Genomic DNA, 19,048 nt, shown 5'->3' on the forward strand with positions numbered 1-19,048 from the left:
GTGTAGGCTGTATATTTTCGAATATTTGTGTTGCTGAAGTGACCGCAGAAGCGTCGAGCAGAGCTGCAGGACGTGCACAGGGTGACCTGATGCTCCTGGGCCCCCAACTACACCCCTGACTGAGTGATGGATTATCTTGTGCCTGCAGTCACCACTAGGGGGAGCTCAGCAACTTATGGGATACAGATTATACGCTGAACTTAAAGAGGTCCCACCTTCCGGGAACCACCTTACGTAATATTTTTTATGGATCGGATGCTTCTGAAAATCCTGCTTCCTCCGACGTCAAGTCCTTTAGCAGGTTTCTGGCCTGGGCTATAGATGGGACGACATTTCTACTGTGGACAGGGCCAGAACTATTCCTCTCTTACTCCTGACTCCACCTCATCTGTGCATGGAACACCTGGCTCCGTCTATAGCGAAAGTCATGTCCCATCAATTGCCCAGGAGGCAACCCTGGTAAAGGATGTGATGTTGGTGGAAGCTGGACTTTAAGAAGAGGAGCATCACATGACTGGGGTTCCCACAAAACTTTGGGGTGGTATTTTATGTAAGTAATATGGCCATAACTACTTTCAGCTCCATAAAAAAAATATATAGGGTTTTTCATTTACCAGTATTTCATAGCATGTGGTAACAAAGCCTGTGGAATAAAGAAGCTCTCCTTCCTCTCGCAGCAGGAAGTCCCAGCAGAAGGTGAATTAATCCCAATCAATTGATGACACCCCAGTCATTATTATGTTCTCCCTGTAGTTTTGCTGTTCTGGTGACTACCCGCTGTTAATGGAAAATACTTGACATCGATCTATACAATTTAGGACGCTGCTTGAACGGTCCCTTTAAAGCCAAGAGTAACATTTTTGGAATCTCCTGAAATAAATCTACAGTCTGAACTTTGGACCATCTGCAATAATGAGGAAGATCATATTCATTTCGCCATAAGGTGTAGCCTTCAGCTGTCATTTCCCGTATGTGGTTCGGGCACCTGCAATGTCACCGCCACCCGCTGAGATTATAATGAGCGGCGCTAAATAGGAAGATCTGCAGACACTTTTTGACCCAGTTTAAATGTCAGTTCCTGTCACAGATAGAAATAGATCGGTAGAATGAGAGACTCGGGTCGCGGATCCGTCGCTGACATGACTCGCCTTTAGCTAGGACTGACAGTGAGGAAACTTTTATTTAGTTTTCAGGGTTGGTGAGATTTTAGAATTGGGGATTAAAAGGGGAAGTCCATCTTTCAAAAGTTTTTTTTATTTTTTATTGTATTTTCCAATTTCTTTATTGTAGCTTTTTTATTGTGACAACCAATATACCAATGACCACGAAGATTTTTTTTTTGTGGTTTGTATTAAAAAAAGCCACAAAATACATGCAATATTTTTTTTAAAAGAAAAAAGTATGGATGTCACATCCACAGGTCATGCAATTGACCCGATGCTTCTCAGCAAAAGGCCTCTTTCACACGACCGTATGGCTTTTTCAGTGTTTTGCGGGCCGTTTTTTCCGGATCCGTTGTTCCATTTCTTGTTTACGTTGTGTTTCCGTTTCAGTTCCGTTTTTCCGTTCCGTTTTTCCTTATGGCATATACAGTATGCAGTAATTACATAAAAAAAATTGGGCTGGGCATAACATTTTCAATAGATGGTTCCGCAAAAAACTGAACAGATACGGAAGACATACGGATGCATTTCCGTATGTGTTCCTTTTTTTTTGCAGACCCATTTACTTGAATGGAGCCACGGAACGTGATTTGCGGGCAATAATAGGACATGTTCTATCTTTCAACGGAACGGAAATGGAATGCATACGGAGTACATTCCGTTTTTTTTGCGGAACCATTGAAATGAATGGTTCCGTATACGGAACGCAAAAAACGGCCCCTAAACGGAAAAAAAAAAAAACGGTTGTGTGAAAGAGGCCAAAGGTATAAACTGCAAGAGAGGCTCTTTGTATCCTTTTTCATCAAAATGCATAACCCCAATCAGCAGAACTGCCTGACGGATCCGGAAATCCGTATGCAAACGGAAAGCATACTATGTTTCCGGATCCGGATGCGTCTCACAAATGCATTGCAATACCAGATCCGACTCTCTGGTGTCATCCGGAAAAACGGATCCGGTATTTATTTTTTTCACATTTTTAAAGGTCTGCACATGCGCAGACCGGGAAACCGGATCAGTTTTTCCAGAACACTTAGGGCCGGCATTAATGCATTTCAATGTAAAATAATGCCAGATCCGGCATTCCGGCAAGTGTTCCAGAGTGTTCGCATGCTGCGGTATTTTCTCCGTCCAAAAACCGTACAGTGACTGAACTGAAGACATCCTGAACGGATTGCTCTCCATTCAGAATGCATTAGGATAAAACTGATCAGTTCTTTCCCGGTATAGAGCCCCCGAGGATGGAACTCTATACCGGAAAAGAAAAAAAAAGTACCCTTAATCGCACAGGCGTTTTTGCACTGTGCTCACCCCATAAGGCCTCTTTCACACTGGCGTCCCGGATTTGCTCCGAATGCATCGCGTGTGCATTGCGGGAAACCCACGTGAGTGCGCACGCAATTTCAGTCAGTTTTGATTACAATTGCATTGTTCAGTTTTTAGCGCGCGGGTGCAATGCGTTTTGCACGAGCGTGATAAAAAACTGAATGTGGTACCCAGACCCGAACCCGGACTTCTTCACTGAAGTTCGGGCTTGGGATCGGTGTTCTGTATTTTTTATTATGTTCCCTTATAACATGGTTATAAGGGGAAATAATAGCATTCTGAATACAGAATGCGTAGTAAAACAGCGCTGGAGGGGTTAAAAAATAAAAAAAATTAACTCCCCTCATCCACTTGATCGCGCAGCCGATATCGTCTTCTCTCAGGACTTGCAAATGGACCTTTGATGACGTAATCGCGCTCACCACGAGGTGACGTCAGCGCATTTTTTAACCCCTCAATCGACATTTTAGTAAGCATTCTGTATTGAGAATGCTATTATTTTCCCTTCTAACTATGTTAGAAGGGAAAATAATACAGTGAATTTACTTTAATGGGGTCCGGGGTTGCTCATCACTGTCATCTCCTAGCGACCATGTGTGAAAATCGCACTGCATCCGTACTTGCTTGCGGATGCTTGTGATTTTCACACAGCCCCATTTATTTCTATGGGGCCTGCGTTGCATGAAAAACGCAGAATATAGAACATGTTGAGATTTTCACGCAACGCACAAGTGATGCGTGAAAATCACTGCTCATCTGAACAGCCCCATTGAAGTGAATGGGTCCGGATTAATGGGCCTGAGAGTGCCAAGGGCAGCACGTTAGCACTAAACCCAGTCACTGGCGCTGCATCTGACCACGCCCATGCACTGCCGAATGTACACAGCGCGGGGACCAGAAGATGGAAACAGCACAGAGGACCTGATCGGCAGGAAACAGGTAAGTATCAATCTTCTGTTTCAGCAGGCGGTCTGTGGGCACTGGCCTAAAAATCATTATATTTAGTAAAACCATTTAAGGGGTCTGGTCTGGGGTCTATATTTATTTAGGGGGGCTCTGTATTAGTTTAGAGGGTCTGGGCTGGGGTCAGTATTAGTTTAGAGGGTCTGGGGTCTGTATTAGTTTAGAGGGTCTGGTCTGGGGTATGTATTAGTTTAGAGTCTGGTCTGGGGTCTGTGTTAGTTTAGAGGGTCTGGTCTGGGGTCTGTATTAGTTTAGGGGGTCTGGGTTAGTTTAGGGGGTCTGGTCTGGGGTCTGTATTAGTTTAGAGAGTCTGGTCTGGGGTCTGTGTTAGTTTAGGGGGACTGGTCTGGGGTCAGTATTAGTTTAGAGGGTCTGGGGCCTGTATTAGTTTAGAAGGTCTGGTCTGGGGTCTGTATTAGTTTAGGGGGTCTGGTCTGGGGTCAGTATTAGTTTAGAGGGTCTGGGGTATGTATTAGTTTAGAGAGTCTGGTCTGGGGTCTGTGTTAGTTTAGAGGGTCTGGCCTGGGGTCTGCATTAGTTTAGAGGGTCTGAGTTAGTTTAGGGGGTCTGGTCTGGGGTCTGTATTAGTTTAGGGGGTCTGGGTTAGTTTAGGGGGTCTGGTCTGGGGTCTGTATTAGTTTAGAATGTCTGGGCTGGGGTCTGTATTAGTTTAGGGGGTCTGGGTTAGTTTAGGGGGTCTGGTCTGGGGTCTGTATTAATTTAGAGGGTCTGGTCTGGGGTCTGCATTAGTTTAGGGGGGTCTGGTCTGGGGTCTGTATTAGTTTAGAGCAGGCATGTCCAAACTGCGGCCCTCCAGCTGTTCCAAAACTACAACTCCCAGCATGCCTGGATAGCTTACAGCTATTAGAGCATGCTGGGAGTTGTAGTTTTGGGAAACAGGTAAGTATCAATCTTCTGTTTCAGCAGGCGGTCTGTGGGCACTGGCCTAAAAATCATTATATTTAGTAAAACCATTTAAGGGGGCTGGTCTGGGGTCTATATTTATTTAGGGGGGCTCTGTATTAGTTTAGAGGGTCTGGGCTGGGGTCAGTATTAGTTTAGAGTTTCTGTGGTCTGTATTAGTTTAGAGGGTCTGGTCTGGGGTATGTATTAGTTTAGAGTCTGGTCTGGGGTCTGTGTTAGTTTAGAGGGTCTGGTCTGGGGTCTGTATTAGTTTAGGGGGTCTGGTCTGGGGTCTGTATTAGTTTAGAGAGTCTGGTCTGGGGTCTGTGTTAGTTTAGGGGGACTGGTCTGGGGTCAGTATTAGTTTAGAGGGTCTGGGGCCTGTATTAGTTTAGAAGGTCTGGTCTGGGGTCTGTATTAGTTTAGGGGGTCTGGTCTGGGGTCAGTATTAGTTTAGAGGGTCTGGGGTATGTATTAGTTTAGAGAGTCTGGTCTGGGGTCTGTGTTAGTTTAGAGGGTCTGGCCTGGGGTCTGCATTAGTTTAGAGGGTCTGAGTTAGTTTAGGGGGTCTGGTCTGGGTTAGTTTAGGGGGTCTGGTCTGGGGTCTGTATTAGTTTAGAATGTCTGGGCTGGGGTCTGTATTAGTTTAGGGGGTCTGGGTTAGTTTAGGGGGTCTGGTCTGGGGTCTGTATTAGTTTAGAGGGTCTGGTCTGGGGTCTGCATTAGTTTAGGGGGGGTCTGGTCTGGGGTCTGTATTAGTTTAGAGCAGGCATGTCCAAACTGCGGCCCTCCAGCTGTTCCAAAACTACAACTCCCAGCATGCCTGGATAGCTTACAGCTATTAGAGCATGCTGGGAGTTGTAGTTTTGCAACAGCTGGAGGGCCGCAGTTTGGACATGCCTGGTTTAGAGGGTCTGGTCTGGGGTCTGTGTTAGTTTAGAGGGTCTGGTCTGGGGTCTGTGTTAGTTTAGAGGGTCTGGTCTGGGGTCTGTATTAGTTTAGAAGGTCTGGTCTGGGGTCTGTATTAGTTTAGGGGGTCTGGTCTGGGGTCAGTATTAGTTTAGAGGGTCTGGGGTATGTATTAGTTTAGAGAGTCTGGTCTGGGGTCTGCATTAGTTTAGGGGGTCTGGTCTGGGGTCTGTATTAGTTTAGAGAGTCTGGTCTGGGGTCTGCATTAGTTTAGGGGGTCTGGTCTGGGGTCTGTATTAGTTTAGGGGGTCTGGGTTAGTTTAGGGGGTCTGGTCTGGGGTCTGTATTAGTTTAGAGGGTCTGGTCTGGGGTCTGTATTAGTTTAGAGGGTCTGGTCTGGGGTCTGTGTTAGTTTAGAGGGTCTGGTCTGGGGTCTGTATTAGTTCAGAGGGTCTGGTCTGGGGTATGTATTAGTTTAGAAGGTCTGGTCTGGGGTCTGTGTTAGTTTAGAGGGTCTGGTCTGGGGTCTGTATTAGTTTAGGCAGTTCAGTTTCTGCAGTTGTTTAGGGGGGTTCTGGTCTGGCATGGGTTCTCATTTTTTGGTGTGATGAAGGCGGGCAGGCCATGCACTATTTATTAATGAAAATCAAGTGGAAATGTTTGCTAGCACATCGCTTAAAAGAGTACTCCGGCAACTATTTAAAACAGTCGCCAGCAACCTGTCCTAGAATTTGAACTTCCAGAGCTGCCTAGGGCAGTGATTTTTATGCCACACTGCGCTCTGGCACTTGCATATACTACACATTGGTGAAGCGTTCCTGTCAGGCTGCTCAGCCATGATGGTATATCATAGGCAGGATTGCATCATTACCATCTATTGAAGAGCAGTGTAGTGAAGCCCCATCTCCTCACCCCGCCTAGTCAGCTCTACAAGCGGTGGCCACCAGTCCTGCTCACGTTCTAGGACAGCATGCTGGCAGCCACGTTAAATCATTCCGTCTGGAAATCTTCAGGATGCTGCTTGTTGACGAGTGTGCATCGCTCTTACAGGACACTGTGGCATCATATGGCAGTAGTACGTGGGACCTTGTGGAAGCTCCGCACACATGGCGCTGTCATAGGTATGAGGCCTTATTGTAGGAGCCATGCTGGTAACTCCCCAATATACTCACACGAAGCCATGCAGTACATGGTATATACGGAGGCCACGCCCTGCGCAGACCTGTTCGCCTCACCGTTTTTCTACATGTTTTATATTTGGAATTGATTGATTTTTTTTATTTTATTCCTCTGAACATCAATATTAATTTATCAGAGGTCACCCACCTCAGAAGGCTGGAGCTCACTGTTCCCACAGCCTCCCGGACGATGTCCGCAGCCTCCGCTCGCCACAGACGTTCTCTGGATCTAAAAGAAGAACAATGGCGTCATTACCCTGCAAATAGAGGCACGAGGCGGTTTATTTTAATGCCTCCGCTCCTCGTCCTGTGGTCACCTGCTGCCTTCTATTTACAGCTCACCTTGTCCTATAGATTCCACACTTAGGAATAAAAGACGGGGGAGGGGAAGGTGACCGCGCGACATTGACCGGTCTTCAGAATAGTTTAAAAAGTCTGAAAACTGCAAGTGGAAATCTACACAAGACAGCGCCCCCTGTGCACAGGTCAATAACTGCGATGGACACCCCAATAGTAGGCATCCAAACGAAAGGCTTTTTACATTGCACAAATGTAGCAGAGCTGAATTTGTGACCATTTCTTTGATACAATGAGACAGTCATGTCATGAAATCAGGAAAATAAAACTCAGCTCCCCTACACCCAGAGGAGGACACAATAATCATCCCTGTCCCATTATGGCACTAGGAGCCGTATAAAAGGAGGGAAACAAACACCTCCATGTCTACTTCACACTTGTTGTTTTGATACATCCTCTTTTTTATGCCTCTTTTTGTCAAAAGCAGAAAGGAATAAATGAAGTAGAATTTAAATTAATAAACTTTATAACAGATTGATTTATGATAGCAGTCAAAGCCCCCAAATGATAAATTCTGTATTTCTGAGGCCACCACTAGGGGGGAGATCTCAGTATAACTCCACAACCCCCTGAGTTGGTGCTGGTGTGTGTTATACTCCTGAGCTCTAACTGATGGTGGCTGTATATAACTGTATTAGTAATCCCCTGAGCTCCCTCTAGTGGTGGCTGTATATATCTGTATGCAGTAATCTCCTGAGCTCCCTCTAGTGGTGGCTGTATATATCTGTATGCAGTAATCTCCTGAGCTCCCTCTAGTGGTGACTGTATATATCTGTATACAGTAATCTCCTGAGCTCCCTCTAGTGGTGGCTGTATATATCTGTATGCAGTAATCTCCTGAGCTCCCTCTAGTGGTGGCTGTATATATCTGTATGCAGTAATCTCCTGAGCTCTCCCTAGTGGTGGCTGTATATATCTCTATGCAGTAATCTCCTGAGCTCCCTCTAGTGGTGGTTGTATATATCTGTATGCAGTAATCTCCTGAGCTCTCCCTAGTGGTGGCTGTATATATCTGTATGCTGTAATCCCCTGAGCTCCCTCTAGTGGTGGCTGTAGATATCTGTATGCTGTAATCCCCTGAGCTCTCCCTAGTGGTGGCTGTATATATCTCTATGCAGTAATCTCCTGAGCTCCCTCTAGTGGTGGCTGTATATATCTGTATGTAGTAATCTCCTGAGCTCCCTCTAGTGGTGGCTGTATATATATGTATGCAGTAATCTCCTGAGCTCCCTCTAGTGGTGGCTGTATATATCTGTATGTAGCAATCTCCTGAGCTCTCCCTAGTGGTGGCTGTATATATCTGTATGCAGTAATCTCCTGAGCTCTCCCTAGTGGTGGCTGTATATATATATATGTATGCAGTAATCTCCTGAGCTCCCTCTAGTGGTGGCTGTATATAGCTGTATGCTGTAATCCCCTGAGCTCTCCCTAGTGGTGGCTGTATATATCTGTATGCAGTAATCTCCTGAGCTCCCTCTAGTGGTGGCTGTATATATCTGTATGTAGTAATCTCCTGAGCTCCCTCTAGTGGTGGCTGTATATATCTGTATGCAGTAATCTCCTGAGCTCCCTCTAGTGGTGGCTGTATATACAGTACAGACCAAAAGTTTGGACACACCTTCTCATTCAAAGAGTTTTCTTTATTTTCATGACTATGAAAATTGTAGATTCACACTGAAGACATCAAAACTATGAATTAACACGTGGAATTATATACATAACAAAAAAGTGTGAAACAACTGAAAATATGTCATATTCTAGGTCAGGGATCAGCAACCTCCGGCACTCCAGCTGTTATGAAACTACAACTCCCAGCATGCACACTTGCTTTGCTCTTCTCAAAACTCTCATAGAAGTGAATAGAGCATGCTGGGAATTGTAGTTTCACAACAGCTGGAGTGGCGGAGGTTGCTGACCCCTGTTCTAGGTTCTTCAAAGTAGCCACCTTTTGCTTTGATTACTGCTTTGCACACTCTTGGCATTCTCTTGCTGAGCTTCAAGAGGTAGTCACCTGAAATGGTTTTCACTTCACAGGTGTGCTCGTCAGGTTTAATAAGTGGGATTTCTTGCCTTATAAATGGCTCCCTCTAGTAGGGGCTGTATATATCTCTATGCAGTAATCTCCTGAGCTCCCTCTAGTGGTGGCTGTATATATCTCTATGCAGTAATCTCCTGAGCTCCCTCTAGTGGTGGCTGTATATATCTCTATGCAGTAATCTCCTGAGCTCCCTCTAGTGGTGGCTGTATATAACTGTATGTAGTAATCTCCTGAGCTCCCTCTGGTGGTGGCTGTATATATCTGTATGCAGTAATCTCCTGAGCTCCCTATAGGGGCCAGCAGAGTTTAACCTAAACTACTTTGTGATAAAGAAAAAAAAAGTGGACATTCACTTGACACTGGTTCTGTAATTTAAACACAGCTCTTCTCTCTCCTCGTTCTAGCCATCAGTGGGTATCTCAGCATTCAGCCCCAGTCCAATTGTCAGCAAGTTGCAGTAGAAGAGTGATCCCTACGGGACACTGGGAAAACATCCAAAGGATCAGCATAAATATTTGATGGATGCAAGTCAGGGGTATACACAGTTAGTTACCAAGGTGCCCTGTGCGATTTCCAATTTCCTTTCTTTTTTCTAGTTTGTGAGGAATTGGTCATTTTAGACAGCTTCTATTTAAAAAAACTAAAAAAAAGTGTGCTTCTAATTATCATGCATCATTCTGAATACCATATTTCTCAATGCATTTATTTATGCCAGTCGCCTGGTGATAACCCACACCCCATACAGATCCATGATTCCTGGACATAATAAAACAGTTTGGCTAAGCCACCACTAGAGGGAGCTCAGTGCATAGAAATTGCACTTACTGAAAACCATAAAATCTTTATACAGCGAGCTCCTCCTAGTGGTGGCTACAGGAAAATGCAGTGAATTTGTCAGGAAGCAGAGGGCAGAGTCCAGCAGTGAGGGCCATTCACTGGCCCCATAGCTGTGGTGTGGTATGTCTCCATGCTAAGCATGCACTTTTGGGAGAACATGGGTCATAGGACCACCATTTCATTCAGTGTGGTCATTAACAGCTACTTTTAACCTTTTGGATAAATAGATAGTGATAGACGAACATCGGCCGGGACGTTTCAAATATTCGCAAACTGCGCGTTCACGGCGGGCCCCGTAGGGAGAAGGCTACAGATTATTAACAAACCCAAGCACAAAGCCAGGGTTCACGAGTCCCAGAACCCCCCCCCCCCCCTTCTAAAATCACTGCTAGATCAATTATAGGACAATAAGAACCAAGCAAGAAGAACAGTCACCAGCGATGGAAGCGCCCGAGGGGTTCCAATTCCTCAAATTATTATCTTACATGAGTTTCTTGACAGCTCCTCAGAAGAGAGCGCAATGTCATCAGGACACAGAAAAGCCATGAGTATGGATTTCTCATTCGTCATGTCAGCCGCCTCCCGGGGTATTTTGGATGGAGAATATACTTACTAGTTTTATGGAATGTTCGCTTGGCTTCTTTCCTGAAATTTCCAGAAAGGTTAAAGAAAGAAAAACAGTTGTGTTTTTCCTTTATTTTCTTCTTCTTCTCAAGGTTTAGATGACATCTACTTAGGTTGTTACTTAAGCTTTTGGTCCCATTGCTTATTACGCCTATCCGGTTGCCTTTTTGGCATTGCTATTATCAGGTATTCACTTGTACACATACAGCTCAACAATAAAACCTCCTGAAGAAGATTATGGAGGTTCCTTCTCCTGCTCTGATCCATCGAGGTCTGGACTCCACAAGACATCTGAAGAGTCCTGTGGCATCAGATCCTGTAGGTCAGGGATGCTCAACCTATGGCCCTCCAGCTGTTGCAAAACTACAACTCCTAGCACGCCCTAACTGTAGGCTGTCCAGGCATGCTGGGATTTGTAGTTTTGCAACAGATGGGAGTGCCACAGATTGGGCATCCATGCTGTAGGTTGCTCGGTGTAGACTCCATCTTTTCCAGCACATCCCACAGATGACAACCAGATTGACATCTGGGAATTTAAGTACAAGCTGTCGATTTCATCTCTTTTTTTGTCACGTTCCTCATGTCTTGGACAATTTCTGCAGTATATCTGGGGCATAATCCTGCTGACAAAAGGGCACTGCCATTAGGGGGCAATGCTGCCATGAAGTTAGGCACTGGAGGGTAGTCTGGTTAGATATGGGTCACATCCACATGATGTCAAGGTTTCTAGCAGAACATTGTCCAGAGCATGACTCTGCCTCTACCAGCTTGTATTCCCAAAGAACACCTGGTGCCATCTCTTCTCCAGGTAAGTGAAGCACACACACCCAGCCACCCACATTACATAAAAGGTATTCATCAAGACCAGGCCACCATGTTCCATTGCTTCAAGGTCCAGTTCTGGTGCTCATGTGACCATCACACACTTTCAGCCAAGGGTAGGGGTCAGCATGGTTACCCTGCAACTATGAAGCCCCATAGACCGCAAACAGCAATGCCCTGTGTGTCCCGACACCTTGCTAACATAGCCAGCAGTAACGCTGTCAGTAACTTGCTCTCCAGTAGCTTCTGTGGGACTGGACCAGACAGGCTAGCCTTCACCCACCACACATTAAAGAACCTTAGGCATAGCACAACGCCCCAGATTGTCCTTCCCTGGACCAATTTTGGTAGGTACTAACCACTACATACCGAAACTCCCCATTCTGGATATGTTCTGACCCAGTGGTGTCCACACCACGATTTGGCCCATATCATTTACATCAATTTAAAAAAAAGGACTGGTTATTTGCTGCCCGACATATCCATAGGAGCCACTGTCACCAGATTCATTTCACCCATCAGTGGTTTTAATGTTACCAGAGAGTTCATAAAAAAATAAAAACACACACACCACAAACAAAAACACAAGGCACTGCAAGTGTTAATCAAAACTACAATTTATTTTTATTAATCCCCATCTCTCCCCCAGCCCTATGTAACAAGTCACCACTGTCAGTAAACGGGTCCTAGTTGGTAGACATCCATCTCTGTAGGACAGGGTGCTCCTCCACCACCACAAATATTCACAAAACCTTCAGTTGCTGATCTGCTGCAGAGGCTTCAGGTCAGGAGAAACCTGGAAATAAAGGGTGAAATCCATCAATTCATATTTTAGGCTTTGGAGGATAAAACACATTGAAGATAGGAATATGGCCACCGTAACGCCCACTACTCACTGCAAAGTCACAGCCAGTGCACTTCTTTATATCGTCTACGGAGAGCCCTTCGGCCACTTCTATCAGGGTCAGCCCCTTCTCCCTGTCCACATCAAAGACGGCCTAGGACACACAGGAGCGAAATCTGATCAGAAACGCATCCATATTTACATACAGGAAGAGTAGCGCCATTATACAGCGGCCCGATCCATAGTCATCCGCAGTGGACCGAAATTAAGCCACCGCCATATCCCTCACCACATGCTGCGATCGGTTCAGTTACGAAGGCTGGAAAGAATGGCCGGGCATGTTGAATTTCATTATGCCCAATCCTTCGTCCCTGCAGGCAATAAACCTCCACCTGAAAACAGCTAGTCTTCTTATCCCCAAAGGCCACAGACAGCAGAGTCTGTCAGCATTTTTTACTATAATAAACTACTGACTGCACTAGGTAGCAGATGAGGAGAGCACTATAAACATAACTTTGCTGCAGTTTTAATCATCAGGAGTAAGGTGAATATGAAGTTTTATTCTGCCAGGTTCTGCTCCTGCAAGAGGCATCGGCGACATTAATCTGTACTGGGTGCAGTAGAGCGCGGTGTCCTCCACGCTGGCACCGACTACACCCTGTGGATGTGACACTGGGCACCAGAATTACCTTCTCTGTAATGATCCGGTCCACGCACTGCATACCGGTGAGCGGTAAGTTGCACTGTTCCAGAATTTTGTGGGTTCCCCCCTGTAATAAAAAAAGCACAGGAGCGCACGATGACGACAGGAAACCAACAAGGTGAAAACAAAGATACTACACATGTGAAAATTATTCTGCATCCAGTCTTCTCCCTCAGGCAATTAAAGGAGACGTCCTGGATAACAAAAACATGGCTACTGGCTTCCAAAAACAGCACCACACCTGTCTATGGCTGGTACTGCAGCTGAACATTACTCATCACTGCAGTACCAGACACGGCCTGAGGACAAGAGGGGCACCGTTTTGTGAATCAAGCTTCCATGGTTTTTTATTAATCCTGCACCACACCTTTAGAAGTGGTTGTCCAGGATTAGAAAAACAGCACCGCCCCCCCCCCCGTCTGCGGGTTGCATCTGGTACTGCAGCTCAGCTCCGTTGGAGTCCATGGGGGGGGACCTAGGGGCAGATTACAGTACATCACACAGGGCTGGTGCTGTATGCTACATGTACAACCCTGCAGCGGGTAAGTACCTCATGCAATGAGCACTCCCGTCACAGGTGTATAAAAAAAAACTCCTCACTTTTCAAAACCTGTGCTTGCTGTCATTCAATAGAATCCTCCATAGTTTACTTTAAGGGGGATGAGACTCTGTCCTGGCCACGTAATGGGACACGGGTGCAAACGTAACAAGCTGTGCACCCGTTTCTCCATTACAAAAATTTTTAAAAAAATAAAAAACAAAACAAAAAGTATATTGGATTTTAAGAGCTCTGCTTGCCGTCATCCACTAGAGATCTTTATTGCTCACTGTCCTGGTCATGTGGCACACAAAGTTTTCAACCGAATGACAGCAAGCAGAGATCTTTCAACTGAGCAACTTACGCAAAAAGTGTTGGAATTTTTTTTTTGCATTTTTTCCAGGATCTTTGCTCACCATAATTCAAAAAATATGTTTCCAATATATTCAAGATCTCTGCCTGCTGTCACCAACTGAGCCATCACCGTTAACTTTGAGGGGGATGATGGCAGCAAGCAGATATCTTTAAAAATGATCTATTGTTACAGAAAGCATTGAAAAAAATGTACCCTTCTCAATTTTTCAAGATCTCTGCTTGCCGTCATCCAATAGGATGGTTTACTTTCAGGGGAGAATAATCGGACCTGGTCCTGTGATGGTCACAGCTCTGATCATTGACCTGTAAAGAGCAGTGCACCTGCATGCCCTTCACATGCCCGGGACAGCGAGCAAGGAAGGTTTCTAGTAAATGACCGCAAGCAGAGATCTTGAAGAAAAAAAAAAAAATAAAAAGTATAGGAAAATCGTAGGACTAGATATCTGGAAAGAATTTATACCCCAATGGTGGGGGCCAGCGGTCTATAGAGGAGGCCGAGAGAAGATGAGGACTGTAGTCAGGTTGAATGACTCCGCTCCACCCGGCTCCCGTCACATGCCGCCTTAAACTAGATTACAGCAAGCAGAGACACAAGACAGGCATCCGGAAAATGAGCCGTTACCAAGGAAACAGCCGTGGCTCCCCCTCAGTCACTTAGCTATTTAAGCGCTATCCATTAAATCCAGAAAAGCCTTCACGAGGACGTTCAGACTGAGCGCTCACACCAGAGCCACCTTAGACATGTATTGGCGCAATTCCCCCTTAAGACTCCAGACCTTACAAGACATGGCCCAGAAAAAATAAATAAATAAAATGGGCCACCCCTGTCCACAAGCCGTACAGCGGCTCAGCTCCACTGAAATCAATGGGACTGAGCTGCAATACCGCACCCCCCTGCTGACAGTGGTGGCGCTGTTCCTAGAAGAGAACGGCCGTGTATTTCCAATGCTGGGAAGGGATGTTGGCAGTAGCAGCACTGACCACGGTCACTGATCATGGAGGACTCCTAGTGCGAGGTACATAGCGGGCACGGCGGCTTTTTGCAGAGATGACACCAGTTTTACAGACATCTCCATGTGACCAATAGTGGGAATGAACGAGGGAACGCTCCGCCATATCCCTGCTGTCAGTGGTGTGAGCACAGTGCGGGGGACATACTCATCTAGCCACAGACAGCACATACGGGAGGGTGGTGCAGACCTGGTCATAAAATATGGAGGCACTAAGGGCCCTTAAAGTGGAGGGGGGATCCGGCCTGTACGATTCCCTCCATGTCCAGGGTGTGGGGTCTGCCCCCCCCAAAAAAGGCCCCCAGGGGTGAACAACCCTTTAAAAAAAAAGGGACCTCACTATTTCCCAATATTGCATATGACCCCAGAACTCCACAGGACATCCCAAATGTGCAGGGACCGTTTGCAAACTAGGGACCGATCCCGCAAATTCAGGACTGTTAGCAGCTATGTGCTGGGGATCATTCTAGCGTGCGGGGAACTTGGGGCATACTGGGTAGTGTCCGTCCTTACATTTGTTCAAACTCCAATCAGGAGCGGACACCCGGATCGGAGCATGAAGACTACCGCCTCACCAGCCGCCCCCAGTAGATGGCGGTATGACAGGCGGCTCTAGAGGACAAGCAATGTCACTCCATATTTATAACTCAAGTCATAGGTCTTCTGCGGAGCGGAGGCCGGGGGTCATCCTGACGATCCGAGCACACACAGAATCCTCCACATCCATGACCTTAAACCCAAAATATCCCACCTGCTTTACCGCCACCTTACCTTGGCCGAATGTTCCATAGTCACAACTACTTTTGTTCCGGAGCTGGAAACCAGATCCATGGCGCCGCCCATGCCCTTCACCATCTTGCCCTGAAAGTAAATAGAGAATGTCATTCATCCCGCATATGGATCTAGTCGATGCTGCAGTTGCGTTGCGGTATTACACTAAAGTGCTGCAGTTTGCCGTTACTCGAATGTCAGAAATCTAGTGCGCCTCAATGTTATTTAAAAAAAAGTTTTGTTTTTTTTTTTATAAAAACACCTTGCATTTTTATTTTTATTTTTTAATCAAAAACTGAAGTACACTCTTAACTGTGCGCCATTTTGCAGTTTCGGCCGCGGGGGGTTCCTGGGATTTTTGGTGGAAACGGTGCAGTTTGTAGGAGCGTTAATATAAAAAAAAAAAAAAAAGACCAGATCCCCAGCAGAATCCCGCTGGCCTCCACTACAAGTCAACGGTATCTGTCTGCATTTTATGGGAATCGACCAGTGTGAACAGAGCCCGAGGATTTAGAAGGCCGCTCCTTCACGGAGGAGACGCAGTGTCGGAAGGGATTTACAGCTTCTTCTGAAGTCTGCAGAAATCCTCCACAGGAAATGAGATCCACGCGTAACGGTGACCCGTGTCCTGACCACAATATACTGGGGGTCACCTACAGATGTAACCTACCCGCTCAGCAATGATCCTAATGCTTGAACAAGTCTGGAGGCTGCGCTACGACCACAGGTCAATCAGAGCGTAATCCTGGAGCCATAAGGAGAGACGATGCCGCCACCCTGTGTAATAATTGCTTCCGGCATCAGAGGAGATGAGAAGTAAATCAGAAATACCGCAGACATCCACAACGTCATGCCGCACAATACCAGAAGGACAATTCCATAAACTCCACGTTCAGGTGTTTGTGCATGACAACTGCCTAGAAGACCGGACACAGGCGCAGGCGACCTATTCTATAGTGTCCAGCGGGTGTTAACATGGCGACGTTACGGCACCATTATATATTTCTTGCCAAATCGTGGCACTCCAAAAAAGTTAACTACAACTCTCAGAACGTACAGATGCCACAGATCACAATTCAAACTGTAGATGTGATCCATTTTTGCAGTTATACAGAAAGAATCTGCAAAACCACAGCATTTATTATGGGAGAATACTCCAGAGCTGCACTCCCTAGTCTGCTAGTGCAGACACTGTACATACATTACTGATTCTGAGCTGCACTCACTATTCTGCTGGTGCAGTCACTGTGTACATACATTACTTATCCTGTACTGAACCTGAGTTACATCCTGTATTATACTCCAGAGCTGCACTCACTATTCTGCTGTCTTGCTTTTTTTGTTCTGTTGCTATGCAACTGTGCCCGCCCGCCCCCCCCCCTTCCATCAAACCACGCGATACCAGATGTAGCAACCAGCTTCCAGTGACCAGTCAATCATGGAGAAATCTAGAAAGCAGATTCAGAGCACGTCTTCTCACTCATCCACAGCTGCATTCAGAATTCTGCTAATTTTTTTTTTTTAAATATTCTTTATTTATCAATTTTCATTGTATAATCACATCGTAAAGAAGCACTAGGATGATACAAGTACGAGAACGAGAGGTAACAATACATCTAAATACCAGCATTCTAGTACAGCAGTACTAGTCATCATTAAATGAGTGCAAAATAGAGTCACCTCTTGCCGCCTCTAAACTGTCTCAAGTGCTTTACAGTATCACTATAATACTTAATAGAAGAAGAGAAAGAGAGGTAAAGAAAATAAATAAAAGAAGAGGATAAAGGAAAAGAGAAAGGTAGAGGAGAAGGCGGGAGGGGGGGGGGGGGGGGAGAGGGTGCCACCAGGCAGCCACACACTGAGTATAAACGACATCAACGACATCAACACACTCCTGCTAGGATCCATCTACGTCAGATCTCTCCAAGGGCTCCAGACCTTGATAAATTTGTCATGTGTTCTATCTATCCAGCTGGTCATCTCTTCAAACCTGCAGAAGAATTCTGCTAATTTTTTTTGATCAAATAGTTTTGCAGTCTTTACAGATGGGTGTTGCTTCTGCTAGAGCAGAGTGGTCCGATGTAGACATGCACGGCTCAGCTTCACACCGCTGCAGAGACTTTGTGTCTTCAGCTCAATGTCAAGCAGTAACTGCAAAAGCCGGTATCATTTTAGAAATTAAAGTGCCGCCCTATACTGTACTGGAACAGCCGCCCTCCATGCCGAGATGTCCTGCTGAGCCTGTCTTTATCCACAGCAGCCAAACTGAAGAGGCCGAGCTGCAGTGAGTGGGAGAATAGGTAATCAATATCAGATCGGCAGGAGAACCCCTTTAAGATGTAGTCACCTGTATGTATGATCTCTGCCCCAGAAAGAATTACATGCAAGCCTGTCCTAGAGGTTCTCCGTGTACAAATGGACATCTCCTTTAAGGCATCAAAAGCAAAACTTTATTACGGTTCTGCCAAGTCCACCACAGTTGGAGCTGCTCTGCCAGGAACAGCGCCACCCCCATCTACAGGCTGTGTGTAGTATTACAGCTCAGCCCCAATCAATGCAATAACCCAAAGACAAAGCCCCGCAGTCTCTGAAGGAGCGGATGAGTTTTCCTGATCCAGTAATGAGGTGACCCCGGCACCCGCACACTCATATCTGCAGGTTATTATCCACTTTGTGCAGGTAACTGATGTGCTGCAATTACTGCCTCCCCGGAGCAGCAGAGAAGGGTTTGTGATTATCACGTTTTGCAAATATTGCTGGGCGTAAATATTACAGATCGGGAAATGTCAGAGTCATTATTTCCTCCGAGTAGAGACTCGTAAATGCCACTTACTGGAACAGCCCAGTGTACACAGCGTTCCCGAGCAGCAGCAGCAGCAGCAGCAGCAGGCTACCCCGAGCCACGCAGCAAACACAGGGCCACTAGGTCGGGATGTTACTATACCATGTGCACATGCATTAAAGGGGGCCTCCACCCAAAAGACCCAACTGTTCACATGTTGGTATATCAGGTGTAAGAAACCCAATGACGGCACTGGGGCTGCTGACCCGATATACAGAGATTGCCAGATCCTGTATACTACACCGCACAGGAGAGCCGACAGAACCCGTATACTACACTGCGCAGGAGGGCCGAAAGATCCTCTATACCAGTGTTTCCCAACCAGTGTGCCTCCAGCTGTTGCAAAACTACAACTCCCAGCATGCCTGGACAGCCTTTGGCTGTGTGGGCATACTGGGAGTTGTAGTTTAGCAACAGCTGGAGGCACACTGGTTGGGAAAACACTGGTATATACTACACCGCACAGCAGAGCCGACAGATCGTATATACTACACCGCACAGCAGAGCCGACAGATCGTATATACTACACCGCACAGCAGAGCCGACAGATCGTATATACTACACCGCACAGCAGAGCCGACAGAACCCGTATACTACACTGCGCAGGAGGGCCGACAGATCCTCTATACTACACCGCACAGGAGAGCCGACAGAACCCGTATACTACACTGCGCAGGAGGGCCGACAGATCCTCTATACCAGTGTTTCCCAACCAGTGTGCCTCCAGCTGTTGCAAAACTACAACTCCCAGCATGCCTGGACAGCCTTTGGCTGTGTGGGCATACTGGGAGTTGTAGTTTAGCAACAGCTGGAGGCACACTGGTTGGGAAACACTGGTATATACT

General features: G+C 46.3%; 1 protein-coding gene across 1 annotated transcript in view; it reads right to left on the reverse strand.

Annotated features, from left to right (window-relative positions):
* Positions 1–11,719: 11,719 nt before the first annotated feature.
* Positions 11,720–19,048, reverse strand: part of OXCT1 (3-oxoacid CoA-transferase 1) — a 34,292-nt gene continuing 26,963 nt past the window's right edge. The window contains exons 14-17 of the mRNA XM_044276702.1: positions 15,362–15,451; positions 12,654–12,734; positions 12,017–12,118; positions 11,720–11,916 (exon numbers count right to left, since the gene is read on the reverse strand). Coding sequence (XP_044132637.1) covers positions 11,875–11,916; positions 12,017–12,118; positions 12,654–12,734; positions 15,362–15,451 — 315 coding nt within the window. The 3' untranslated portion in view covers positions 11,720–11,874. The remainder of the gene's footprint in view (positions 11,917–12,016; positions 12,119–12,653; positions 12,735–15,361; positions 15,452–19,048) is intronic.

Source organism: Bufo gargarizans, chromosome 1, assembly GCF_014858855.1.
Source record: "Bufo gargarizans isolate SCDJY-AF-19 chromosome 1, ASM1485885v1, whole genome shotgun sequence".
NCBI classification, from domain to species: Eukaryota; Metazoa; Chordata; class Amphibia; order Anura; family Bufonidae; genus Bufo; species Bufo gargarizans.